General features: G+C 55.8%; 3 protein-coding genes across 3 annotated transcripts in view; 2 read left to right on the top strand and 1 right to left on the bottom strand.

Moving 5' to 3' along the window:
- The window catches only part of RMND5A (required for meiotic nuclear division 5 homolog A), a 34,122-nt gene extending 32,361 nt beyond the window's left edge, over window positions 1-1,761 (bottom strand). The window contains exon 1 of the mRNA XM_009905529.2: window positions 1,405-1,761. Within this exon, the coding sequence (XP_009903831.2) occupies window positions 1,405-1,546 (142 nt within the window). The 5' untranslated portion in view covers window positions 1,547-1,761. The remainder of the gene's footprint in view (window positions 1-1,404) is intronic.
- Window positions 1,762-8,488: 6,727 nt separating this feature from the next.
- Window positions 8,489-26,931, top strand: part of CHMP3 (charged multivesicular body protein 3) — a 42,398-nt gene continuing 23,955 nt past the window's right edge. Inside the window, exon 1 of the mRNA XM_054172222.1 lies at window positions 8,489-8,493. The gene's annotated coding sequence lies outside the window, so the exon portion shown is untranslated. The remainder of the gene's footprint in view (window positions 8,494-26,931) is intronic.
- RNF103 (ring finger protein 103) lies at window positions 8,504-25,769 on the top strand. The gene is made up of 4 exons (XM_054172221.1): window positions 8,504-8,879; window positions 11,518-11,657; window positions 21,895-22,010; window positions 23,994-25,769. Exons 1-4 carry the CDS (start codon window positions 8,654-8,656, stop codon window positions 25,528-25,530), a joined length of 2,019 nt encoding a protein of 672 aa, XP_054028196.1. The 5' UTR covers window positions 8,504-8,653; the 3' UTR covers window positions 25,531-25,769.

Below are 26,931 nucleotides of genomic sequence, written 5' to 3'. Positions count from 1 at the left end.
CCACTCACTTGGGAAGTGCTGAAAACTCGTTCAGTGCCTTCACAGGGCAGCCTCAAAACCTTTACCCCAAGCCTGCATGGAAAGTCCAGTGAGGACCCTGAAGGAGCTGCATGCTGGCACCCTTTAATTTCATTACAAAGAAAGTAAAAGCTCTGAATCTGCCACAGGACTCTCACAGCCCCCCAGAGTCGGTGTGAGGGCACACAGCCTTCCAGGCAAGCTCACCCCTCAGGTTGTGAAGACTCACGTTATCAGCTGTCCCCTCTGCACCAGCCCACCCTGTCTCAAACAGCACAACATACACTCATTGCAATGCAGCTCAAAACAATGCCAGAAGACCAAATGCTCTTGCACCCTGACGCCTCAGACCCCCTGGAGCTGCAGGTTTGCTCCCTGTGGTAATCGCTGTGTACCCCGCGGCTCCACCGCGCCGGGGACCACGCTCCTGCAACCCCACGCACTGAGCGAGCTCCGCATCTGTGTCTGTACAGGGCTACAGCAAGCACCTTCTTCTCAGAGCCCAACAAAAGCACATCCTGCCGAGCAGTGAACCGCCTCAGCTTCCCCTCGAGTTTGGGCTGCAAGCTCCCATCTTCAATCCCTGAGCCACGGCCGGCTCCCTGCACGGCCCCCGGTAAATCACTGCAGCTGTCTCACCCTCCCCTCCCACCCCGCCAACAAACGCAGCGCTACCTCCGGCTCAGGGATTTCGCAAGGTTTAAATGCCTCATGTTTACAGCGTGCCGTGACCACCCAGCCCGCCTGCGCAAGTGATCAACATCAGCAGCAAAACAGACAAGCCTGGAGAGCCCGTGTTTACTTCCTGCCACCGAGTGGCTTCACCCTCAGCGCTTCCAAACCCAGCCGCAGCGAAAGAAAATAACTTAGTGACTTGAGGGGGGAGAAAAGAGGGCAGCTCTGCTGTTTATTTCCCCGAGGGTGACCAACCCCCCTGCAAGTCCACACAAACGCGTGAGGTAGGAACGCGCTGACCAGGGTCACGCAGTACCTGCTGATCAGGAGCAAACACTCCTCCTCAGCAGCGCACAGAAGGCAGGCAAGGGAGGGCCGAAACCTGGTTCTGCCTTTAATGCTTCTCCTGCAGGAAACTCACAAAGCTCCGACTCTAGGAAGGTGATGGAGAGAGACCCCCAGCTCAGCCCTCGCCCTGCAGAGCTTTCCTGATGCTCGGGGCCGGCCCCTACGCAGGGCTGGAGCCCCCAGGAGCTCGGCCCGGAGGCTGGAGGCAGGGCGGTGGGTGGGTATCTGCCTGGAGGGGTTCCCCCCCGCCCACAAAGGCCAAAACTTTTGAGCCTTTAGAGATTTTTCACCCCAGAGAAAGGAGCTGGGCCCTGTCTCCTCGGGGAAGGGGTAGGAGGGGAGCGGGAGGGGGTCTCCACGTACTCTCGGTTTGAAGGATCTCCCGGCGCAGCCCGCCCGCGTACTGGATGAGCTCTTCCAGGCTGCGCTCGCAGAGCTGCCCGTAGCCCGAGAACTTCTGCAGCACCTTCTCCAGCTCCCGCTCCACCGTCACGCACTGGTCCATAGCGGCCGGCACCGGGCCGCGCTCCTCCTCCTCCTCCACCTCCTCCTCCGCTGCCAGGCCCCCCTCTCTGCCCGGACCCCTCCGCCTGCCCGCCCCACCCTCGCTGCCCTCCGCCAGCACCGTCTCGCCGATGCGGCCCGGCTCGGCGCGCCGCTCGCTCCCAACTTCCCTGTCTCCTCCGGCTGCGGCAGTTGTGCGCAGGCACCACCGCGGGCAGGCGGGGACCTCAGCGGCGCTCGGCACAGGCAGCGCCGCGGACACCTGGCCCGGGGACCTTGTCGCAGGCCGCGCGGGGAGGGGCAGCGGTTAATTGCTCAGGCAGCGCGGCGGGGCAGCCCTTGCCGCCCGGCGGGACGAGGCCGGGGCCGCTGAAGGGGTCGCGTTAACTACTGGAGCCTCGCGGTCTGGGGGCGCTTCGGAGCTCCCGGGCAGCGCTGAACTTTAGGTTCTTCAGTTAGGTGGCCTGTAGGGCAGGTAGCGGAGAGGGCGGAGGTGTTAGGGCGCAGGCAGGAAGGTAGGCAGCTAAGCGCCAGGGCCTGGGGGCGGGCGCTGTTGCTATGGCCACGAGGAGCCGGGCTGGCGAGTCGGGGGATGCGGCGGGGCCAGGTCGGGGCTGGCAGTTCCTGGGGCTGTCCCAGCCCCACAGAAGGCCGGGATGGCCCCTCTGGTACTCAGGGCTGGGCTGTGCGAGTCGCCGGTGCCCGGAGGCGCGCAGCAGCTGGGCAGCGGCAGGCCGGAGCCTGCCCCGGGGCCGGGGGGGCGGGGGGTGTCAGCGCTGGGGTAAGGCTCCGGGCGGCGGGAGCGCGGCACGGGGCTCGGCGCAGTGGTGTGGCCCCAGGGACAGGAATGCATCCTAGCTGCCCCATAATGCGTCAAAAGTACATCCTGAAGAGCGGCTTTGCACAGTCAAGGCTGCATTAAGGAGCCTGGCGTGCCGGAAACACGACGTTTAGCCTGTCATTAGGTTCTTGGTCAGTACATTTCCTCTGGAGCGTTACGTTGGCTCACACACTGAAGTCATGCATCTGACTGGCAAGCATAAAAATGCGCTCAAAATGTTTCAGCTCGGGTACCACTTGCTTGGCATGCTCCAGCCTCGGTATTCGGCAAGGGCAACGTGAGCCAGGTACTTGGCCGTGTCTGTGGCTGTAACGTGGGACAACCACAGCTCCCAAAGAAACTTGGGCAAAGTTGACTGAAAAGCCAGCATCTTGTCTGAGTCTGGGACGATGTTGGTTCATCTGTGCCCGTGCTGGTGGAACAGGACATGAAAATCAAGAAGTCTGTGTTCCTGTAAGAGTACAGGACCTGGGTAGGTGCTTACCAGACACTCATTCTGTCAGACCTGTGCCCAAAGTGCTGCTTTTGGTTGCATTGTTACTCTTCCCATAATCGAGGATGATGTTTAAAGACATGTGCATGTCTTCTCATTTCTTAGGCTTTAGCACAGAGGTTTGTTAAATTAAATTGGCACATTCAACAAGGTTTCCTCAGGGGTTTTTTGTTCCTTTTACGTTCTCCAGAAGGCAACAAATAGTGTTTCACTGTTACAAAACCAAACACCAACTGCCTGGGAAAGAGAAGTATTGTATATCTCAAGCTGTAATGAATGTATTGCTCTACATGGTATTATTTATAATGTAATTAGCCCCTCCTGCCAGCTGGTCTGGCCTTGACCAATGTACATGTCTGTGCTGCTGACTGCTGCATGTTTATAAGCATCCATAATTGCCATGAGAAGAAGAGATGACTCAGATAAAACTGCTTAAAGCCCTGAGCAGCCTGCTCAGGTGCTGCAGCTGAGCCTGCAATGAGCAGGAGGCTGGGCTTCAGAACTTCCTGAGGTCCTGTCCAACTACTGTGTGAATCACTGCCAGGTCATGTCAGGGTTGCCTCACCCAACTAGCTGCTGCTTTAGCTAAGGTGCCAGACGTTGGCCATTGTATTGCAGAACAACACCTACATATCAAACCTATTTCTGCCTGTCTGCTTGTAGATGGTAGGAAACAGCTTCTAGTTTAGAATTCCATCAGGGCTGCTGTCATCTGGCTTTGCAACTTGGTTTGCTGGAAGAGCCAATACATTTCACTCTGCTAGACAGTTTGTATTTAATTTCTGGGTTTTTTTTTCCCATGACAGCTGGTAGCAAGATGAGGGGCTGCTGGAATAACTCCCACCCAGGTTACTTATCCTTAAATGAAGTTCATATGAGCATTATTGCAAATGCAATTAATGAGGGAACTCACACCTGTATGGTAAGGAAAAAAAGAAAGAATGTTGACTACAGCAGACTGAAGCACTGGACAGGGCCTGGAATGAGCAGTTCCTGCCACTCCTGTTTCCCATTCAGAATGCTTCTTTGGCATTTGATATTTAACCCCAAGTAGCACAACTGAACTTTTGCATCAGTTCTTTCACGCCTTCAGCAAGAGAGACTCTGAGACTTGGTTACTGGAATGAAAACCTTACCAAATTAGGTTTCACGATAAAGATTTTATCAGGTATGTGCTGTGCAGAGAAATAAAATTGCTTCTGTCAAACAAGCAATGCCTCTGTCAGGGTCTGCAGTTAAACTCTGGCTCCCTGTGGAGAAGCAGGAGCATCACACAAGTGAGGGAGCAGGTCCAGGGCTCAGCTGTGCTGCAGTGGAGGTGCTGTGGGAGGCAAATGAGCAATTATGCTCTGGAGTGTTTTACTGTCACTTCTTTGGACCCTGGTGCACAGCAGCAGAACTTTACAGCTTTTTACAGTGAGGGTGGTGAGACTCTGGCACAGGTTGCCCAGGGAGGCTGCGGCTGCCCCCTCCCTGGAGGTGTTCAAGGCCAGGCTGGATGAGGCCTGGAGCAACCTGTGCTGGTGGGAGGTGTCCGTGCCCATGGCAGGGGGCTGGAACTGGATGGTCTTGAAGGTTCCTTCCAACCCAAACCATTCTGTGACTGTGAAATCTATTGTGACACATGGCAACTTTAAAAGTGTTATGATCATATTTTAACATCTCAATTAAGATCTTCATAGAACCACAGAATGGTCTGGGTTGGAAGGGTCCAAAGCTCATCCAGTCCAACCCCTCTGCACTCAGCAGGGACATCCTCCACTGGATCAGGTTGCCCAGAGCCCTGTCCAGCCTTACCTGGAAGAGCTCCAGGGATGGAGCCTCAGCCACCTCCCTGGGCAACCTGGGCAACCTGTTCCAGTGTTCCAGCAGCCTCCTGGGGCAGAACTTGTTCCTCACATCCATTTTCAGTCCTTGGTTGTACCAACTTCAAGATGGAAATGCTTTTTGCAACGTTCCCTGGAAGCCTGAAAAGCGGATTGTTGTCCATGTTCCTAGGCTGTGCACTCAGCAAAAGCTTGTCAGAGAGGCTGAGGGAGGAGAGGGAATCCTGGCCATTTCTCAGGAGGCAGCAGAGGCTTCAGATTTGGCTGTGTGACAGGAGAACCTGGCTGCCCCAGCTCTCAGGCTTTGGTCCCGTTCTCTAGTAAATCAGTAAAATACTTTTGCTGCCAAAATAGTTTCAAAGCAGAGCCCTTTTTTGGCCTTTGGTTTAAAGGCACAATTTATGGTCTTCATTCTCTTCACATTTGTAATATTTGCTCTCTGAGCACAGGGCTGACTGACTGATGACTGTTTAATGCTGTTAATTGGGCAGAGTTAACCCCAGAGTCTTTAGAAATGTCAGCCTGTGTCCTCTTTCTCTTCAGCCCAAACGAATTTGAATTCAACATTAAGATATTTAGATCCCCCAGGTAATTAAAACTACCTGCAAAAGTGTTTGCAGGTGACATGTCAAAAAGGTGCTGGGTTGCAGCTGGAAGCAAGCAGATGATGACTGTATCTAGAAAAGACAAGATTTTCTGGTAGGAGCAGCTTATTAAATCAGGGATGTAAAGGGAGGGAGGAAAGAGAGGGCTGGAGAGCCTGGGCGGGGGGGAACCAAATCACTCTGGGTTTTTTCTGCAAGGTCTTTGGCCAGTTCATTATAGACTCATAGGATGCTTTGTGTTGGAAGGGACCCTCAAGATCGTCCAGTTCCGAACCTTCCACCAGCCCAAGTTGCTCAGGGCCCCATCCAGCCTGGCCTTGAACACCTTCAGCAAGGGGGCAGCCAGAACCTCCCTGGGCAGCCACAACCTCCCTGGGCAGCCTGTGCCTCACCACACTCACAGTTTAGAATTTCTGAGTATATAATTTAAGTCTACCTCATCCTGTTAGCCCTCATCCTGTCACTCTTCCTTCCCATCTTTCCCATAAGCCCTCTATATTGGAAGGCCACTCTAAGGTCTCCCTAGAGCCTTCTCCAGGCTGGGCAGCCCCCACTCTCTCAGCCTGTCCCCACAGGGGAGGTGGTCCAGCCTCTGATGCCCGTCATGGCCTCCCTGCACTCACTTGAACAGGTCCATGTGGTTTTTTATGCTAGGGACTGCAGAGCTGGAGATGACTCCAGGTGAGGTCTCATGTGAGTGGAGTAGAGGAGGAGAATCCCCTCCCTCAACCTGCCCACACTGCTTTGGGTGCAGCCCAGGATGCAACTGGCTTTCTGGGCTGCAAGAGCACGTTGCCAGTCCTGTTCTGGTTTTCATCCTCAGCACTGCCAAGTCCTCCTCAGGACTGCTCTCAGTCTGCTCCCCCAGGCTCTCTTTGTGCTTGGGATTGCCCCAACCCAGATGCAGGATGTTGCACTGGGCCTTGTGGAACTTCATGGGGTTTGCACAGGCCCACTTGCAGTTCTTGGTTGTGCCCATCCCTGCTCTTCATTTGCAGCCCTGGCCCTGGCCCATCTCCTTGGCTGGGTGCTTCTGTGTTAGTAGCTGCCTTGCTTTTGGTTGATCTGGGGCTGGGGTAGTGGTGTGAAAGACCATTTTTACTTTCCTGAAAGGACTCCAGGGTTTTGAGTTTTGGCAGATGATTAGTGTCATCTCTGCAGGGGACTCATCATCAGTTACCACTGGGGAATGTTAAGAGTTGATTTAGCTTAACCCATGAGCATTAGGAAATGACATATTGGTGACAGCCTCCCCAGCAGTTGGTGCCACAAATTGTTTAGCAGTGAGCACGGCCTCATAATTGTTGCTAGGTGTTCTGCCAGAGGAAGCAAGGGTGTCCCCAAAGGAGTGACAGGGGATGGAGTGCAGAGGCTCTGCAGTGCTCACTGAAAACAGAGCAGCCAACACCAAGCCCCCAACAATGTTTGCTAACTGAAGCTAAACATACAAGGTTCCTCCTCAGACACCGAACTCCCTTCTCTCGCTGCTTCAGCTTGAGCTGCTCACTTGAAACAGAGGCAGGGAAATCAGGCACCTTGTGCACATGACTAAAGAAATGAGCCCGCTGGAAGCTTCTGAGGAAGAGCTGTGCCCTGGGGGGTTCCAGGGCAGGGGGTGGGAGGGAGAGGAGCCTGCTTCTGGCCCTTGTGGCAAGTGATGCCCAGTGAGCACTTTACTGGAAGCCCCCTGGCTCTGCCCATTGCAATAACAAAGCCACTCTCTGTACCAAGGCTCTCCCATCAATTCACCTTGTCGGTGCTTTGCCACTGTCCTGTCAGGGAAACAGCCCTGGCCCCGGTGAAGGGGGAGTTTTGCAAACTGGTGGCTTTGAAGGCAAGGGTAGAGCTTCAGCCTGGGCTTTTGCCAGCTGTGCCTCTGTTACCCCACTGGTACACCCTGCCCCAGCTCCCGGGTCCCACCTGAGGCTTGCTGCAGGCCCAGCCGAGCTGAAACCCCTTTGTGCTAAGGGAGCAGAGACAGCAGCTCTCCCCTGCGCTTTCCCATGCCATGAGGAAGTCACAGGTGATGCCCTGTGCCCCCCACCTTTACCAGCCCATCAGGGCTTCCTTCCTGAGCAGCCCCAGCTCTTCCCCGAGAGAAAGCAATCCCTGTGCTGAAGTGTCATGTTTTCTCTTCCTGAGGAGGCTGCAGAAAAAACAGGCCACACCTGGGCTTTGAGACTTCTGAAATCCCATCGGGAGGCCAGGAGCCCTGTACAGGCTGAGGAAGGTGCCCGCTCAAGCCTTCTCCCGGTCAGTACCGCTGTGTCCTTTTGAAAGGCCTCACCCTGCACAGCCTGGGGGCTGCCAGCGTTTGTTAACCGAAGCTGTGCTATTTTTGTGCTCATCTGTATGAGCTGGCAATTTTCATGCAAATTATGGACTCTAAAAATAATGTACAAAAGAAACGTTGAGTTTGCTTCAGAGAAGAGCCTTTGTCTCAGAGACAAAGCTTGGTTTCATACAGCTTTTGCAGCAGGCTTAGTGTTTTCTTTGCAGTCTGACACCTGTACAGCCTGGGAGATTATTTGCGGACACACTTGAAGGAGCATCCACACCGCACTCCAGGTGCTGCTGACGTGAGACCAGACCCAATGTAAACTTTTGTCAGGAGTTGTGCTGCCTTTTTAAGCACACCAAGTTCCAGGTAAACACAAAGCTGCTGCATCCCAGTCTCAGTCCTCGTGGAGGGATTTACGTAGTTGGGCTTGATGGTCTTAAAGTCCTTTTCCGACTGAACGGACTCTATCCTGTAGTTCCCTGATTTATTACTGGCTTGGAGCAGAGCTGGTGTGTGGAGTGAAGAGAGGAGGGATCCTCCCGGCACCCCCAGCCCGGCTGCCCCCAGCCCGGCTCCAAGCACACCGTGTCCCTTTCGCTGTCCCAGCGCTGCCCGGACGGATCCGCTGTGTTCCCGCTGTGCAAATGTTCCATTTCTCGTTAGTAGCACCGGGGAGGTTCGGATCCCCCCACAGCCGATACCGCAGGGACTCCTGTCTCACGTTTCTGCAGCCAGCGCAGCCGCCGGGTCCCGGTCGGTGCCGCGGCAAGGGAATCCGGTACCGGCGGTGCGGGGCGGCGCTGCTGAATCACAGCGGTGCGGGGGCGGTGCGGGGCAGCCCCCATCCCCGCACACGTCACTTGTTATGTCTCCGCCGGCGGCCGCCGCTCCGCCGGGGCGGGGACAGCGGCGGGAGGGAGGCGGGGGGGCGGCGGCCCCGCGGCGCTGACAGGGCCCCGCTCCTGCCCTGCCCTGCCCTGCCCTCCCCTGCCCTCCCTCCCGCGGCAGCCCGGCCTGCGGCGCGGCAATCCCCGGCCCGCGGCGGGCGGCCCCGGCGGGAAGATGTGGGTGAAGCTGTGCTGCCTGCTGCTCTACTTCCTGGCGCTCTTCGTGCTGGCGCGGGTGTTCGAGGCCGTGGCGTGGTACGAGAGCGGCTTCCTCGCCACGCAGCTGGTGGACCCGGTGGCGCTGAGCTTCAGGAAGCTGCGGACCATCCTGGAGTGCCGCGGCCTGGGGCACTCGGGGCTGCCCGAGAAGAAGGATGTGCGGGAGCTGGTGGAGAAGTCAGGTACAGCTCGCCCGTTCCCCGCTGGTGGGCGGGGGGGGAGGTGGGTCCCCGGCCCCTCCGCCCGCGGAGGGCGATCGATCGGCGGTGACCCCGCCCGGGCTCCCGCCGCCCTTGGGCTGGAGCCGCCTCTCCTGCGGGCCGGCGCCGGCAGCCGGAGCGGTTAATGGAGGCCGGCGGGGGAGGCTCGGGGCGGTGACGTGCAGAGCCTCGGCGGCGGGTCAAGCCGCGGGGAAGGCCGGCGGGGGACTGCCACCGGGGGGTGGCCCTGCCCGGGTGGCGGCGCCGGGGGGCTGCGGCTCGGGGTGGTCGCACGGGTGGGAGCTGGCGTCTGCCGTGAGAAAGGAGGAGGAAGGGGCCCGGATCCGTGCGGTGGGTGCCTGCTCAGGGCTGGGCTGGGCTGTCCCCGGTGCGGCCATCGGGACAGCAGCCATCCGCAGCGCCGCGGGCACAGGTTCCAGCCACCCGTGGCGGGTTTATAGCAGAGGAGAAGAAGTAGATCCTACCTACAAAAAATGGCTTGCAGGGAGGCGGTTGGGAAGCAGGGAGAGCCCAGGGAAAGAGGTGGGCTCCTGGGGGGTGGTGGAGAGCGAAGCGTGAAGAGCAGTGGGGATGTGAGGAGCGGCAGGAAAGCAAGGCCGGTGAGCAGGAAGGGCTGGAGGGAGCCGGCCCCGAGGCCTGGGAGATGGGGCTGATGTAATAGCTGTGGTGCCAGCCAGGCAGGGACATGTGAGCAGCCGCTTTAAACTGAGGATCGAAGGCTGCTGCTCGGGGAGATGGGCCGGGAGGGCTCAGAGAAGAGGGTTCGGATGGATGCCGTGGCTGCCCTCACCTTAAAAACGCCGCTTTAAATAATCGCTGTCCGTGCTGGGCATTTAAATCTAATTCGCTTTTGTAATTCCTTGCTTATTTATGTTGCTTGCTGCTTTGCTGCCCCAGCGCTGAGACACCTTAAGGCGTGAGGTGATTCGCCTTGAGCTGCCCGCGGCTCCCCTCCGGGGCTGGGGTGCTCCCATGATGTCATGGTATTTGGGTGGCAAGCGCCGCAGGGAAGTGTTTCACTCCAAACAAACTGCACTGAGCGACTCTTCAGATGTCATGGAAACATGGCTCATACCAAGAGGCTTTGCAGCGTTTTTCCGTTTGTTTTGAGTTTGTTGTGCTAAATTCTGTGAATACTTTCACCTCCCTCTCACCTCCCCAGGACTTCAGCTCTCACACTTTTTATTTTCTCTTTTGGAAGAAATAGCTTTTCTGGACAAGACTTTGTTTCTTCAGACTTAGCTGATGAGTTACTAGCACGCTGGTTGTTACTAGCAGCGTTTGTGATGGGAAGGAAATGAGATTAGAAAAGAAACACGGGCAGATGATTGTCATGTGAGCTTGTACATTGCTAGCACTGGAAGCCATGGGAACTTCTTCCAGCTGCTCAAACAGAAGGCAGCAGCTAAGTTATTCTACCAGAGTAGAGAGCAGCCCTGGGGAGAAGGAGCTGGGAGTGCTGGTGGGCAGCAAGTTCTGCATGGGACAGCAATGTGCCCTGGTGGCCAAGAGGCCAAGGGGGTCCTGGGGGGCATGCAGAGGAGTGTGTCCAGCAGAACCAGGGAGGTTCTTCTCCCCCTCTGCTCTGCCCTGCTGAGGCCACACCTGGAATATTGCATCCAGCTCTGGGCTCCCCAGCTCAGGAGGGACAGGGATCTGCTGGAGAGAGTCCAAGGGAGGGCTCCAAGGATACTGAAGGGGCTGCAGCACTGCCTGGGGAGGAGAGGCTGAGAGCCCTGGGGCTGTTCAGGCTGCAGAGGAGAAGGCTGAGAGGGGATTTAATAAATGTTTATCAATAGCTGAGGGCTGGGGGTCAGGAGGGAGGGGACAGGGACAGGCTCTGCTCAGTTGCTCCCTGGGATAGGACAAGGGGCAGTGGATGGAAAGTGCAGCACAGGAAGTTCCATCTCAACATGAGGATGCTGTGAGGGTAATGGAGCCCTGGAGCAGGCTGCCCAGAGAGGTAGTGCAGTTTTCTTGTCTGGAGACTTTCCAGCCCCACCTGGATGTGTTCTGTGTGACCTGTGCTGGATTCTCTGCTCTGGCAGGGGGTTGGAGTCGGTGCTCTCCGGAGATCCCTTCCAACCCCTGGCATCCTGTGAGCTGTGATCCGGTGATGTTTACTTGCATCTGAGTTTGGTACAGAGTTGTTGACGAAGTCTGATTGAATGATCAGTTTGAAGGAGGAGATTGCTGCAAAAAATACCCCCAGAACCAACCAACACAAAAAAGCCAAACCCAGCCCTGTGAAAGGAAAACCAGGATCCATGAACTGAAATTGCTCTCAGCCCCTGAGCAGCCTTACTTCCAGAGATGAGACTTAGGCATTCGTTTATCCTTCAGTGCGCTCAGCTGCATGTGTGCTGTGCCTCTGTGTTCCACAGCCTCTGCTCTGGGCTGACAGCCTGGGCTGAGGCTCTTCACAGGCATGTCACTCTGGGTGGAATTACAACAACTTCAGGGCTTAGCTACCTTTGCACTGAGAAGGTTCTCCGAGCAGCCATGCCAAATCCAGGTAGTTAAACTGTTACCAGAGCTTAGGAAGGGATTGTTCCCAAGTGCCATTTCAGTGCAGTGTCTCCAATTATCTCTCTTTCAGGTGACCTCATGGAAGGAGAGCTTTATTCTGCTCTCAAGGAGGAAGAGGCTTCTGAGTCGGTGTCCAGTACCAACTTTAGTGGTGAAATGCACTTCTATGAGCTTGTGGAAGACACAAAAGATGGGATCTGGCTGGTACAGGTATGGAAACTTGATCCTTTATTTTTGTAGCTTTACCACATCCAAAATGTGTTTCACAGGAGGAGTTTGTGAGGATAATTAACCAGCAGTGAAAATGGATAACGGAGAGATGGTGACAAAGATCAGCTCCATCAGGGAGCTCATGAGGAGTAAATCTGTTCAAAATACCAAGAAAGGCTGGAAGTGACAGACAGGACAAACCCTGCTGGTCTCTGGGCTGCTCATTGAAAAGCAGGTCCTTCAGACCCAGCAAACAAGCAAAGCAGCACATGCTTAGGCACACAGACTAGGCAAGTACTTGGCCCTGGTAAGAGCTGGTCTGGAGTAGGTGTATTGAGTGTGAATTGCTCCCAGCTGGCACGGCAGAGCTGCTTCTGGTGCTGCTGAGACCCAGGCAGTGGCAGTTTCTGTTTGTCTAAGGGTAGACAAATCTGTGTTGCCTCTTCCCAGAGGCAAGATCCCAGCGTGCTGCTTCCCAGGCTAGCAGGCTGCCTCCGCAGCCTACTGCAGCAGCAGAGCTGCACCTTGCCCCACACCCTGTGGGCACACCGATTTTAGAGCCTGCCGTCCCCAGGGCTGCTTGAGAGCAAGACTGAAAGGAAGGCTTTGGCAGAGAGGGTTCTGAAACCATTTATCACTCTGGAGAGTGTGAGTAATTGAGACCAAAGTGGAAATGTGCTTTTCTGCATGAACCTCTGTATTGATAAGAGGTCTCTTAGGCATAAGCTGCCTGCCAACAGCCACATCAGGCAATCAGAGTTCTCCCCCAGACAGCAGACAGCTCTCCTGCCTGGTTTCTCTGGTCTCCTCTCTCTGTGTTTTCTATTTAAATAGATTACCAACATTTAGTGACTTCCTGTTCCTAGACCTGTGCTGTCACCACATCAGGTCTCACCCTGAAACAGGCAATGGGAGGACAGATTACCTCTGGCATTTGTGTTTGGGACAAGGAGTATTTGGAGTTTGTTGGATCAAAGTTCCAAGTTTAGATCATACAGAAGGGCATTCTTCAAGCAGAGAGAGCCTTGAAAGGCAGGTTACACATCTCCAAGGCAGCTGACAAACACGGGCCTGGCTCTGCTGTGCAAACCCTTCCCTCTCCCCCTGCAGCTCCAGGCTGATGTAGTTCTCTGCTCTCTGGTGCCTGCAGAATTTGAATGGTAATCTCTTTCTGCTGGCTTGACAGCAGCAGCTCAGATAGGCTGGGCTCTGGGGTCTGTATACAGTGTGATGGATGTTGCCATCCTTCTGGGAGTGTTTGCACAGCTATTCACTTGGTCTCAATAGCTGTGTGGGGGGGTGGAAAGTGGAATGTACTGAATGATTTACTTGCTGAATGCTGTTGGTCTGTTTGTGCACAGCAACCCCCTCCCCAGACAAACCCAGCCTCTCTGGGTCACTCTCACCTTTTGACTTCTCAGCACTGGGAATTGTCACTGGCTTCCTTCCCCACCCTAACTCCTCTTTGGGTCACTCCTGTGTGTGCATCCTTCACCTCCTCTCCCAGGTTCCGCCATGCTCTTTCCTTAGCCCTTACCCCTCCAAAGCTGCCTTTTATCATTGCTTCCCTGCTCCAGCTTTGGGTTCCTCTCCCTTGCCCCTTCTCCTTTACCACTGGGCATCCCGTGGAAACTTCCCAGCTGATTAATTACTTCCCAGCTGGTTGAATCAGCTGGATGCTTAGGCAGGGGATGGTGTGAGGGTGGGGATGCCTCGGGGATGGGTTTGGTGACCCAGGCAAGGTTGGAGCATTCCCCTGCTCTGTTGTTGCTGCTGGCTGGGAAACAAAGGATTTCCAGGACCTTCCCATGATCCCAAGCCTGAATTTCCACTCTGTAGGGGCTGCTGGAATGCAGGAGAGAGAGGAGCAGTTGTGGCTCAGCTGGCACAGCGGCTGTTGGTTGAGCCAGTTTCCAACACTTAGTGGTGGTGTATGGGAGGACTGAGTCTGAAGATGATTTTTACTTCCCTGTGCATGTAATCTCTGGGGTAGCCCAGGCTGATAATGTGGTAGCCACCACTGTCTGCAGAGACTCAAAGGCAAAGGGGGAAGCAGTAGTTCTTGATACATTGAGATGTGAATTTATCATTTGGAGCCAGCAGGGTGAGTTGCTTGAAGAAAGCCAAGGGAGCAGTGTGGTGTGGCTTTGCAAAGCCATGTGCATAGCATCCAGCTCCAGGGGTCGTTTGTTCAGCAGTGTCACTGCTCACAGGTGCCCTCTGCTCCTGCCTGGAGCTTCCACAGAGAGCAGCACATTCTTTCTCCTATTAGCTCATGATCTCATCACCTTTCCTTTTATGCCTTTCTTCTTGCCTGCCAGCTGCTGCTGTGCACTTTGTTGCCTGGCAAGGAGGGCGAGTGGTAGCTTCTGGAGCTGCCTCTCTTGTTGGCAGAGGAGTAACCCATCAGGGTGTTGCTTTTGCAGGCTCTGTTGTGGCTTGTGGTCTCTGGTGAGTCTCTAGAAGCCTGTCACATCCAAAAGTCCTGCAGCCATTGTAACTTTCAGAAAGCATGCAGCAAATGCTCTACAGGTTAAAATCCTCTGTGAAGTTCCAACCTAAACTACCACATGGTTTTATTTTTGAAGTCTCTACTGTAACTCAGGGCTAGAGTGAAGTAAAGGGAACTTCCTGCCTGGCATGGAAATGGGAGGACAGACAGTTCTCAGGCAGGGGTGCAGAGGCCTTTAACATGGATATATAAAATGTTTCAGCCTGTTCTGCTTTCAGCTGCTTCAGGTGGTGGAACCGCAGAGCCAGGGATGTGCCTACAAGATTTTGGTGGTGGTTGGTTTGTTCTTCCTTTAGATTGCACATAAGATGAGTAGTTGTCATATTTAGGGCTTCCAGTTTTGGCAGGTGATCAGCTGTTCTTGCTCTAAGGAAATGAAGTAGAAACTCTCAGTTCTTCCCAAATCCAGTGTGCAGTATTTCTGTCCTTCCCAGTAGCCCTTCAGGATCAGGTGTGATAGAAACCCTGATTCTTAACTTCCAGTTAAGACTCCTTGGGAGTCTTCACATCCTGTCAAGGGTGCAGAATACCATCAGCTGGAGAGTAATAGTTACCCTGTTCACTGCATATCCACCTTAATTCATTACAGAAGCTCACTGAAGTCATCTCAGCCTGACTGAGCTGTTCAGGTTGGGGCATAAATCACCTCCCCTGCCTTGAGAAACTGCACAGGATTAGAAACTCCACAAGGTGGATGAGCTTTGGATGCTGTGATGGATTGATGGATGTAGTCTTCATTCTTTGACAGTTTTGATCTACTTTCTCATGGTCTCTCTCAGACCATCAGACATCTTTACTCCATGTGGTGGATCCTGAAGCAGTTGTGAGCGCTCAGCAAAGAGCAGCGGTGTGGAAATTGAGTTTTGTCAGCACAGTGCCCAAGAGAAAGCAGAGAGTGAGATGCCTCAATTAATGGCAGTGCAGACAGCCAGGGAGGAGCTGACTGACATTATCTGCAATAAGAGGACTGTTTGCCAGGCTTCTAATAAGTAACTCACCAGTTCATTTATAATGAATTAAAGCAGAGTTTTCCAGATATTTTAAGCTGGAGGGCAGCTGGAAGTGTAGCCCTTGGCTGTGAAGGACTCCATGCAGAGCGTGTGAGGAGCTTAAGTATTAGATAGAGGTTTTGAACCTCTCTATCTTTGTGGCTCCCTAAAAATCTCCCAGCAAGTGCCTGGGCTCTTTGCAGTAACACCAGGCTGCCCTTGCCCTTGCAGGCACTGTGGAGTTGGTGGGCATGCAGGGGTCTGGGTATCTCCAGCTGGACTCTGCCAAGCCAGACTGGCAGGCCTTGCATGCAGGCAGCCTTTCGAGCATACTGAAGTCAGAAATCAGTTCTGCTGCTGGCAGAAGGGTGCAGGTTTGCCCAGCTCCAATGTCTGTGCTCCTTCTGGTTTGCTGAGGCTGCCCAAAGCCCACTGCTCCCCAGAGAGCTACCTGCACAGCTGTGTGCAGCAGCAAATGGTGTCTCCTGTTTCACAAGCTCTGTTCTTCCTGGTGCCTTCACATTTGTTGCAGTGCCCTGGTGCCCAGAGCTGATGAGCACTTGGAGTCGTTGTGGCTGAGCTGTAAACCCAAATGGGACTCTTGATGCACGTTCAGGGCTGTGTGCTGCTGGTGTGAGCAGGTGTCCCTGGCACCTGCTGTCCATCTAGAGCTGAAATGCCCTCAAGTGTTTCTGCTGTGCTTGTCCATCTCTGCTCATTCCCTTGCCTTGTGATACTGGAGCGTTTCTAGTTGTGAGTGAGCCTCAGAACTCACTGAGACCAAACCTTGTCACCCTGACCTCTTCTGAAATCTCTGCTTCAAATGCACAGGAAGCAGGAGAATACTCAGGTGAGGCTGTTCTCAGTGCCATGCTCAAGTGCTGCAGGGCTGCCAGAAGCAGGCCCTGGCTGTGCATGTTGCATTGCTGCAGCAGCCCTTCGACACCAGCAGCGTTTCATAGAATCACAGAACAGCTTAGGCTGGAAGAGACCTCAGGGATCATCTGCTCCAACCCCCTGCCATGGGCAGGGACACCTCTCAACTAGCCAGGTTACTTAAGGCCCCATCCAACCTGGCCTTGGGCATCTCCAGGGAGGAGGCATCCACAGCCTCCCTGGACAATCCATGCCAGAGTCTTGCCACCCTCACAGTGAAGAATTTCTTCCTCAGATCCAATCTAAACCTGATGTCCTTCAATTTCAATCCATCTCCCCTTGTCCTGTTGGTGGACACCCTTGTAGAAAGTCCCTCTGCAGCCTTCCTCCAGGCTCCCTTCAGCTCTTGGAAGGCAGCTCTAAGGTCCCCCTCGAGTCCTCGAGCCTCTTCAGCTCCTGTTACATCTTCCACTCGTCTTTTAAGACTGCACATTTGATAAAGTGCTTTGTCAGCAGTGCTTGATGATGCCTGGGGGTTAGGAGCATGGATGACAGTTCTGGAGTGCTCATGGCAGTAGTGGTGCCTCTGCCCCAGGCACTTCCCTTTTGGACTAGGTGAGGGAGGCCAAGTGTCCTGCTGACACTGCTCTGTTTTTCCAAGTGCTTTCTGTCTTCAGGGTGTTTGCTCTTAAGGTCTATTTGCTTCTTTAATGTCATAACTATGACTGCTTTAACATGGATCAAAATGATTCTGGTAATTACAGTCCTGAGTGGCCTCTCTTGGGACACTTCTGTTTAATTCAAAGGCAGGAGAGCTCTGCCAGTGCCAAAGCCACCTTGATTCAGATGGCTGCTGATGGTCAGGATTTACTTCAGTGGTGTGTGTCCCTAGATGAATTCTGTGTTCATTCTGTTTCCTGTGATGGCTGCAGGCCTCTTTGTAGGCATTTATGGAAACTGAACAAGAGCACATGCAGAAGTCAAGGAAACCCTTGTCTTTCCACTCTCACTCCTCACATCTTGGCACAGCTGCACCTTTGCAGGCTCAGGGCTTGGGAGTTTCCTGGCTTCTGGGGTGCGGCGTGGTCCTCCCAGATTCACAGGCAGAGGATGAAGGAGCTTGTGTCTGAGACTTGAGAGGTTTGTGGCTGGGTGCTCAGTGGGGGCCTGGCCTCTCCAGCAGAAGCCAGGAATCCATGCACAGAGGTAGCCATTCAGCCTCTGCAGGCAGAGCCAGCCCTGGGCTGGGGCAGGTCAGGGGGCAGGCTGTGGAGTGTGGGTTACTTTCATCTTCTTGGATTCTTCCAACCCATGAAGGCAGTTAAAGGATTGAGTTGTCTTCCTTCTGACACCTGATATTTTACAGGTTGTGAACACAGCTAATAATGAGAAAATCTTGATGGGTTTGTTCTTCTAAACACAGTGTTTGCTTCCAGGCTGTGGCAGCTGCTCTCCTCCCAGAGCCCTTCTCCTGGGAGCTCTGTTGATCTCTCTTTAAACTGAACTCGAGCATGTTTCAGAAAGAGACCTTCTGGATGAGTGAGTTCAGCTCACTGCTGGGCCCTGCAGTGTGTCTTGGTGCTGTCTCTTTGCTGCTCATCTGAGTGCAGTGCTCTTATTGACTGTTGCTTTGGAAGCCTCTCTCTAGCTGCTGCCTGAAGTGCATCCCTGGCTGATTTGTTCTGCTGCTGACACTGCTCCCCAGTGTCACAGACTCCTGTGTCCCCCCACTGCTCCTCCTGTGGGAGCTCCACCAAGCAGTTTGGTTGGGTGGCAGCAGCACACCCTGGGCTTTGCTTGTGGCACAGCCAGTTAGTATTGAGGGCTCCTGGTCAGTTCTGGCCCAGCTAATAGGCTCAGCCTTTGCCTCCCATGGCTGTTTCTGACTGACTAACTCCCCTAGTGTCCTGTTGGTTATCGAATCCACTTCCCCTCCTGGCACTCTGCATCACAAGACTTGTGCAGCTGTCCTGCATGGCCTTGAGACCTCTGGTACACAGATGTGCTTCCCACTTTGATGTCAGCTACAGGTGGCTTTGGGAGCATGCAGGTGTCTGCAGGAGGAGCATTCAGAGGCAAACAGCCTGCACTGCACTCCGGGGTAGATCTGTCAACAGCTCTCCTGGCTCCTTTCTGCTGGTTTGATGTTTCCTTGCTTGAGCCAATTTCTACCTCCCTTCAAAACTTTGTCTTTCCTCACCCTGAAAGCTTCTCTCTAGTTCTCATGACAGTGTTCCATGAGGCACAATACAGTGCTTTACCAAACCACAGGCAGGCTGCCTCATTCCTCTTGAAGCTCAGCTCTCTTCTTCCAAGGAAAGATGGATTTTTAACTCAGGGCTTAAGCTTTAGCAGCAGCATGCTGGCACAGGTGGGAAGCTCAACTGCCTCTGCTCCTGGAGCATTTCAACAGGTTTGCATAGTGCTGAGATCAAATGGGGGATATTTGGTTCAGAAGGTCTTAAATATAGCTACTCCCCTGCTGCCGCCACTGCCCCTGCCCTGCTGCCCCTGCTGCTGCCACCCCAGCCCCAGCCCTGCTGCTCCTGCTGCTGCCCCTGCCCCAGCCCTGCTGCTGCCCCTGCCCCAGCCCTGCTGCTGCCCCTGCCCCAGCCCCAGCCCCGCTGCTGCCCCTGCCCCAGCCCCAGCCCCGCTGCCGCCCCTGCCCCAGCCCTGCTGCTGCCCCTGCCCCAGCCCTGCTGCTGCCCCTGCCCCTGCCCCAGCCCTGCTGCTGCCCCTGCCCCTGCCCCAGCCCTGCTGCTGCCCCTGCCCCTGCCCCAGCCCCGCTGCCGCCCCTGCCCCAGCCCCGCTGCCGCCCCTGCCCCAGCCCCGCTGCCGCCCCTGCCCCAGCCCTGCTGCTGCCCCTGCCCCAGCCCTGCTGCTGCCCCTGCCCCTGCCCCAGCCCTGCTGCTGCCCCAGCCCCAGCCCCTGCCCTGCTGCTGCCCCTGCCCCAGCCCCTGCCCTGCTGCCGCCCCTGCCCCAGCCCCTGCCCTGCTGCCGCCCCTGCCCCAGCCCCTGCCCCGCTGCCGCCCCTGCCCCAGCCCCTGCCCCGCTGCCGCCCCTGCCCCAGCCCCTGCCCCGCTGCCCCAGCCCCTGCCCCGCTGCCCCAGCCCCTGCCCCAGCCCCTGCCCTGCTGCCCCAGCCCCTGCCCTGCTGTCCCAGCCCCTGCCCTGCTGCTGCTGCTGCCCCTGCCCCAGCCACCGCCCTGCTGCCCCTGCCCGTGCCCCAGCCCCCGCCCTGCTGCCCCAGCCCCTGCCCTGCTGCTGCTGCTGCCCCTGTCCCAGCCCCTGCCCTGCTGCCCCTGCCCGTGCCCCTGCCCCAGCCCCCGCCCTGCTGCCCCTGCCCTGCTGCTGCTGCTGCCCCTGCCCCAGCCACTGCCCTGCTGCCCCTGCCCGTGCCCCTGCCCCAGCCCCTGCCCTGCTGCTGCTGCTGCCCCTGTCCCAGCCCCTGCCCTGCTGCTGCTGCTGCCCCTGCCCCAGCCACCGCCCTGCTGCCCCTGCCCATGCCCCTGCCCCAGCCCCCGCCCTGCTGCCCCTGCCCCAGCCACTCCCCTGTTACTCTGCTGTCAAAATGTAAATCATCTGGGAGGAGGTTTTAGACAAAGTCTTCCCAGGCTGGTCTCAGATGTTCTGTGCTCCTTGCCCTGGGATGCAGATTGCCTGTTCTGATTGAAGTGCATGAAGTTACTTGAGCTCAGTTCCCACCTTCTCCCAGTCCCTTCCCGAAGCTGGCCCTGGCCAGCTGTCTCCTCCCCATGGAAAGCTGAGGCAGAGCTCTGCTGCCATTTTCAGGAGAGCATTGCCTTACACTTCCCTGCTGCCTTCCCTGCCTGGGGACCCTGCTGCTGTCTCCTTACTTTGTTTATGTGCCTGCAAACCTTTCAGTGCAGCTCACAGAGCCCTTTGCAAGGTCTAACTTGAATTGCTCACTTTTATTCTTGCTCTCTTGCATAGCCTTCTTCTCCAGTTCTTTTTTGGCCTTTTTTCATTCCTTGTGGGTTCTCATACTGCTCCTAACATGTTTTGGAAGTGCTTCAGAGGAAGCAGTGCAGTACTTCAACTTTCCTCCCCCCTTGCTTGAAATCTAAAGTCCTGTTAAAACACCTTGGACTAGTAGAACTTTCAGGCCTCTTCCACACTCCATTCCTGGTCTCCTCACAGGTTTTTAAGCTGAATTTCTTAACTTGTCAAAATTCACACTTCTGAAATGAAATTTGTTCCATGTGTTTGCAAGTTGTCTTTAACTGGAGCTGGATGACTTCATGGCTGCTTGACCTGCATCCATGCAGGTGGTGACTGCTTTCCAAAGCACAAACCCATGCCTGGTGAAATCCTGCTGCTGTAAGTGAATCACAGCATCACAGAATGCTCTGGGTTGGAAGGGTCCAAAGCTCATCCAGTCCAACCTCCTGCACTCAGCAGGGACATCCTCCACTGGAGCAGGTTGCCCAGAGCCCTGTCCAGCCTCACCTGGAAGAGCTCCAGCCTCAGCCACCTCCCTGGGCAGCCTGTTGCAGTGTTCCAGCAGCCTCCTGGGGCAGAACTTGTTCCTCACATCCAATCTCAATCTGCTCTGCTCTGGTTTGCAGCCATTGCCCCTGGTGCTGTCCCTGCAGGCCTTTGGGAACAGTCTCTCTGCAGCCTTCTTGTAGCCCCTTCAGGTCCTGGCAGGCTGCTCTAAGGTCTCCTTGGAGCCTTCTCTTCTCCAGACTGAACACCCCCAGCTCCCTCAGCCTGTCCCCATAGCAGAGCTGCTCCAACCCCCTGATGATTTTTGTGGTCTCTTCTGGACCCTCTCCATCAGCTCCAGGTCCTTGCTGTGTTGAGGGCTCCAGGGCTGGCCCCAGCCCTGCAGGTGAGGTCTCCCCAGAGCAGAGCAGAGGGGCAGGATCCTCTCTCTTCCTCTCTGGCCACACTGCTTTGGATGCAGCCCAGGCTGCCCTTGGCCTTCTGGACTGCCAGTGCCCCTTGCTGGCTCCTGTCCAGCTTCTCCTCCACCAGCACCTCCAAGTCCTTCTCCTCTGCAGCTTGTCCAGGTGCCTCTGGATGCCCTCCTGTCCCTCTGGCATACTGACAGCACCACGCAGCTTGGTGTCCTCTTCCCACAAGCAGGGAAACTTTTTCTTCCCTCTTCCCCCTCAGTCAGAGGTTGAGTGCTGGTTCTATGTCAGCTGTGTGGGCAGAAGCTTGTGCCAGGTAATACACTGGGTTAGGACAGTTCCAGTGAGCCACCATCTGCAGTGGCAGTGGGGAGCAGCCACAGAGAGCTGCAGGTAGGCAGTGGCAGAGCCGGAGGCAGTCAGAATTTCTGGGCATTCTCTGGGAGTTTACTCACCACTTTGCACCAGGCAGAAGGGGCTGCTGGCTGTTGGCAGCTTGCTCTGGTACCTGCCTGATGTTCCTCGCTCTCAGGCTACCTCTTTGGTATCTGGCAGCTTTTGATGGAGCCTTGTAAGAAAATCCTGCTCTCGGGCCGTGCCGCAGGGGAACTTGCTGCACTCTCCTTGCCTGCACTGCTGTCAGCTGCTCAGCAGCAGTTCTGTTCCCTCTGCCAAGGGTTTTGTTGAGCTCCTGTTGGTATCCCCACAGGTACTTGCAGTGCTGATGTACTTTTGTCTTTTTACAGAAGCCACATTTCTGTCTTGGAGCTTTACTCTCCACAGACATTTATTGTGATGCCTGCTTGTATAGAGAGCCACACAAGTGTTGGGTTTGGAAAAGACCTTAAGACCATCCAGATCATGTACCTACTGTGTTGTGAGTGTCAAGGGTGCCTAGCTCTCTGTGTCCATGCAGCTTGCTCTTTGTTTCAGGGAGCAGCCTTGGTGTGGTACTAAACTCTTACTCGCTTTTGGCTCTAGGTCATAGCCAATGGCAGAAGCCCACTGGTGGGGAAGGTCCACTGGGAGAAAATGGTGAAGAAAGTGTCGAGATTCGGCATACGGACTGGCACCTTCAACTGCTCCAGTGACCCCAGGTATGTGCTTCCAGCACTGCCTGCCCCAGCAATCTCTGAAGGCTCAGCTGTCTGCTGGCAGCAGGGCTTGCTGTGTGGTGGAAGTGGCTGTGGCAGAAGCTGGCTTCATTCACCTTCTGATCTCTGCTGAAATCCCTTCAGGACTGTTTGTCAGCCCCCTGAGGGCAGACCTGCAGCTCGCTGATGCACTGGCTGGGAAATGCAGGGTTCAGCTGTGTGCAGTGAGCACAGCAGTGGCAGGGGACAGAGCAGAGGAGTTTGGCTTTACAGCCCAGGCATTCAGGGACAAGAATGGGGCAAGTATATATATAGGCCATGTGAGGGGACTGTGGCAGTTGCAGAGTTGTGACACTGCCATCTGCAAAGGAGCAGCACAGGGTGGCATGAGCCCTGCTTCTTGGCTTGCTGCCAAGCCTACTCCCTGACAAAGGGCCCTGTGTTTGTGTACAGCTTGCACACACCCTGTGACAACACCCAGTGTGTTCTGCAGGAGGCTCTCCTGTTTGCCTGAGCTGTTGAAGAAGGGAGGGGAGTAGAGCCCAAGGCACCGTGAGCAGCTCTGTGCTAGAGCTGTGAACGTTTTGGAGTTTCAGGTGGCAGGAGGCTGTGTCTGGAATTGCAGTGGCACCTCTGGGTACCTCTGTGCCCTACACAGCTGAGGGGCCAGGTCTGGAAAGACACCTCAGGGTTAAGCAGAAGAGAAAACTCTCAGGCTTCAGAGTGCTCATGCAAACCAATCCTGTCTAGTGACAACAGTGGTGCCTGGACACCTGAACCATTGGCAGTGTTGCTCTTCTCACAGCTCCTGAGTGGCTTCAGTGTTATCATCAAATGTTGGGTTTTCCCTAGTAGCAGCAATGCTTTGTTGAGTACACAGAACAGCTGAGTAAATGGAATGGTTTTCATCAGGCTGCTACTGAAATGCAGAAGAAGACTGCACACTACAGTTGTCAGGATACTTTTATTGGGAGGGTAGTACCTCAGGGCCCCTTCTAAACTTTCCCTTTGGGTTTCTCAGGTGATGAGTTGTAATTGCCTCATCAGATGCTGAGAGAGCAGACCCAGAGAGGCTGTAGGTAAGAGGGCTGGTGCCTGAGGCTGGTGGCTCCTGTCTGAGTGTGCAGGGTGCTCAGAGGCAGTTTGCATGGCTGCTGGCTGTGCAATGCTTCGATTGCTGAGGCCTGCCAGACATTTCCTGGAAGGAGGACAAGGCAAACTGGGTGGCACATTGATGCTGGTAGGAAAGATGCATGAGAGAATCTTCCGAGTCATCAGACTTGTCTCACGGTTACTGGGGTCTGTACCACGACTCAGGGCCTTGAGGAGCCTCTTCTTTGAGGAGTTACCCCACCTCAGCACTCTGTGCCACTCAGGGGTGGTGTTCCTGTAGCCCAGATCACCAGGCATCACCCCCACCAGCTTTGTGCTCTGCTCTCCCACCACACCTCCCCTGCCTGCATCCCTCCTGAATGGCCCCCGCAGGAGGTGGGCACTTGCCAGCCTCATTCGAGCAGCTGTGAGCAGGCCAGTGTTGGCCTTGCTGCTGGGCAGAAGCAGGAGAGGGAGGCACTAGGAAAGGTAGCTGCAGGCTCGGGAAGGCTGTGGGATGTGGAGCTGCAGTGCAGTGGTGGTGTTCTTGCCTGGAGGGCCAAGGTCAAATACCTTCTGACACTGAAGCTTTCTGTTGGGTGTGTGTCAGATCCAGTCGCAGGGGGTGACCGCCTGGCCTTGTTGGCTCTAACGATCCATGAGCCGCTCCTCTTCCTGTGCCGTGCTCCACCTCTCCTCACAGCCTTTCTGTGAGGTGGGTATCAAGTGCCCTGCAAGGACAGATGCCCTCTGGCAGGCAGCACTGGATGCCTGTTTCCTGCTGGCACACGGCAAGATGCCCAGGTGCTCATTTTTGGGCCGGCAACAGCCACTGAAGGGCTGCAGCTGCAGGGCTCTGGAGCTCTGCGACCTAACCTGCCGCTCTCCTTGCAGGTACTGCAGGAGGAGGGGCTGGCTGAAGTCCACGCTCATCATGTCCGTTCCGCAGACCAGCACCTCCAAGGGGAAGGTGACGCTGAAGGAGTACAGCGGGCGCAGGGTGGAGGTGGAGCACATCTTCAAATGGATCACGGCCCACGCCGCTTCCCGCATCAAAACCATCCACAGCTCGGAGCACCTGCGGGAGGAGTGGAACAGGAGCGACCGGTACCGGGTGAAAATCTACCTGTTCGCCAGCCTGGACCAGCCCCCTGCCTTCTTCTCGGCGCTCAGCGTCAAGTTCACCGGCAGGGTGGAGTTCATCTTCGTGAACGTGGAGAACTGGGACAACAGAAGCTACGTGGCGGAGATCGGCGTCTACAAGACGCCGTCCTACATCCTGAGGACTCCCGAGGGGATCTACAGGTACGGCAACAACACCGGGGAGTTCATCTCCCTGCGAGCCATGGACTCCTTCCTGCGCTCCCTGCAGCCCGAAGTCAACGACCTGTTTGTGTTGAGCTTAGTTTTGGTCAACCTCATGGCGTGGATGGACCTGTTCATCACGCAGGGCGCCACCATCAAGCGCTTCGTGGTTCTCATCAGCACCCTGGGGACGTACAATTCGCTGCTCATTATTTCCTGGCTGCCTGTCTTGGGGTTCTTGCAGCTGCCCTACCTAGACAGCTTTTACGAGTACAGCTTAAAACTCTTCAGGTACTCCAACACAACTACTTTGGCTTCCTGGGTGAGGGCTGACTGGATGTTCTACTCCTCACACCCAGCCCTCTTCCTCAGCACCTACCTGGGCCACGGTCTGCTGATCGACTACTTTGAGAAGAAGAGACGGCGCCACAACAACGCGGACGAGGTGAACGTCAACAACCTGGAGTGGCTGTCCAGCCTCTGGGACTGGTACACCAGCTACCTGTTCCACCCCATCGCTTCCTTCCAGCACTTCCCCTTCGACTCGGACTGGGATGAAGACCCAGACTTGTTCCTGGAGCGGCTGGCGTTCCCTGACCTCTGGCTTCACCCTCTGATCCCCACCGATTATATCAAAAACTTGCCCATGTGGAGGTTTCGATGCCTTGGCAGCCACTCCGATGAGGAGATGCTGGAAACCTTTCCAGACAGCGAGAGTGACTCTGACAGCGACAACAAAGAGGTCTGCAGCAGCGAGAGAGAAGGCTCCGAGGACGATGAGCCGGGCAGGCGGCAGGGGCGCGGCGCCGGGAGCCGCTGCCGCCAGCGGGAGCCCTGCGGGCGCGGGGCCGGCTCCCGCCGTCCCTGCGGCGCTGCGGGGGGCTCCGAGCCCGACTGGGCAGCCTGGCCCTCCCAGATGTTGCACTGTACGGAGTGTGTGGTGTGTCTAGAAAACTTCCGCGGTGGCTGCGTGCTGATGGGCCTGCCCTGCGGCCACGTCTTCCACCAGAATTGCATCGTGCTGTGGCTGGCGGGCGGGCGGCACTGCTGCCCCGTCTGCAGGTGGCCTTCCTACAAGAAGAAGCAGCTGTACGCGCGGCCGGCCTGGGGCCAGGCCCCCTCCTAGCTGTGCCTGCTGCCCCCCGGGGGAGCTGTCGGGACCTTCCTGCTTGCCTTGTCGATGTTAGTCCCTCCAGAGATTCCGTGGTTCCAAGTTTTAGTTTCAATGTTAGTGCGGTGAGCTAAGCTGTACCTGACGCTGCGGCTAACAGCCTCCTCCGGTTGCCTTGTCTGCTGACCTCCACCCTGCCCCTCACTCGGTTTTTCTTTTCACCACCTGACAAGCTCGAGGCTCTTTTGTTTGGGTTTTCCCCCCTCTTTTTTTGTTTTCTCTTGGGTAAGCACAGAAGCGAAGCCTGCGCCCAGCAGCGCGTCCCAGCGCCGGCGGCTGAGCCCCGCATCCGCATCGCTTAACCGGAGTGTTTCTTCCTTGGGAGTCCGTTCAGCGCGTCGTTGGTGAGTGGTGTGTGTGGTCAGACAGTGCCCTGCCACGGGGCACCAGTGACAGAATAAATTATTTTCAAAGGAGATTTGTAATGCTAATTGTTTTGATAACTACTCTGTGTGTATGGTTCCAGATGTCTTGCCGGTCTGATCTCTCTGTGAAGACAATAAAAACATGCAACACAGCTCTTGCTGCCTCCTAAATCATCTCCTGAGTGAGGCAGGGGGGCACTGCTCCGCTGCCAGCTCCTGCCCAAGCAGATGGGAGTTGTGCTTCACTGGGAGCTGCTCTGCTTGACCAGGGCTTCTCCAGGTGACTACAAACTGCTTCATGGGATGGAGACCCTCTTCAGGCAGCCGCCGCTGCAGCACCCTCATCTGCAGACCCCTGGAAAGACTTTAGGGTAGCTCCTCTATAGCCTCACAGAACCACAGGAGGGGCTGGGTTAGAAGGGAGCTCCAAAGCTCATCCAGTCCAACCCCCTGCACTCAGCAGGGACATCCTCCACTGGAGCAGGCTGCCCACAGCCCTGTCCAGCCTCACCTGGAATAGCTCCATGGATGGAGCCTCAACCACCTCCCTGGGCAACCTGTTGCAGTGTTCCAGCAGCCTCCTGGGGCAGAGCTTGTTCCTCACATCCAATCTCAATCTGCTCTGCTCTGGTTTGCAGCCATTGCCCCTGGTGCTGTCCCTGCAGGCCTTTGGGAACAGTCTCTCTGCAGCCTTCCTGTAGCCCCTTCAGGTCCTGGCAGGCTGCTCTAAGGTCTCCCTGGAGCCTTCTCTTCTCCAGACTGAACACCCCCAGCTCCCTCAGCCTCTCCTTGTAGCAGAGCTGCTCCAACCCCCTGATGATTTTTGTGGTCTCTTCTGGACCCTCTCCATTAGCTCCAGGTCCTTCCTGTGTTGAGGGCTTCAGGGCTGGACACAGCACTGCAGATGAGGTCTCCCCAGAGCAGAGGGGCAGGATCCTCTCTTCCTCTCTGGCCACACTGCTTTGGATGCAGCCCAGGCTGCCCTTGGCCT

Source organism: Dryobates pubescens, chromosome 23, assembly GCF_014839835.1.
Source record: "Dryobates pubescens isolate bDryPub1 chromosome 23, bDryPub1.pri, whole genome shotgun sequence".
Classification (NCBI taxonomy): Eukaryota; Metazoa; Chordata; class Aves; order Piciformes; family Picidae; genus Dryobates; species Dryobates pubescens.
The sequence above is the reverse complement of the archived record's forward strand: the minus strand, read 5'-3'. Positions and strand labels throughout refer to the sequence as shown.

Bases quoted from the DNA above. Each gene is read 5' to 3' on its own strand.
- RNF103 (XM_054172221.1), top strand. From the start codon at position 8,654: ATGTGGGTGAAGCTGTGCTGCCTGCTGCTCTACTTCCTGGCGCTCTTC. The intron at 8,880-11,517 runs GTACAGCTCGCC...TCTCTCTTTCAG, and splicing joins GGAGCTGGTGGAGAAGTCAG to GTGACCTCATGGAAGGAGAG. The intron at 22,011-23,993 runs GTATGTGCTTCC...CTCTCCTTGCAG, and splicing joins AACTGCTCCAGTGACCCCAG to GTACTGCAGGAGGAGGGGCT.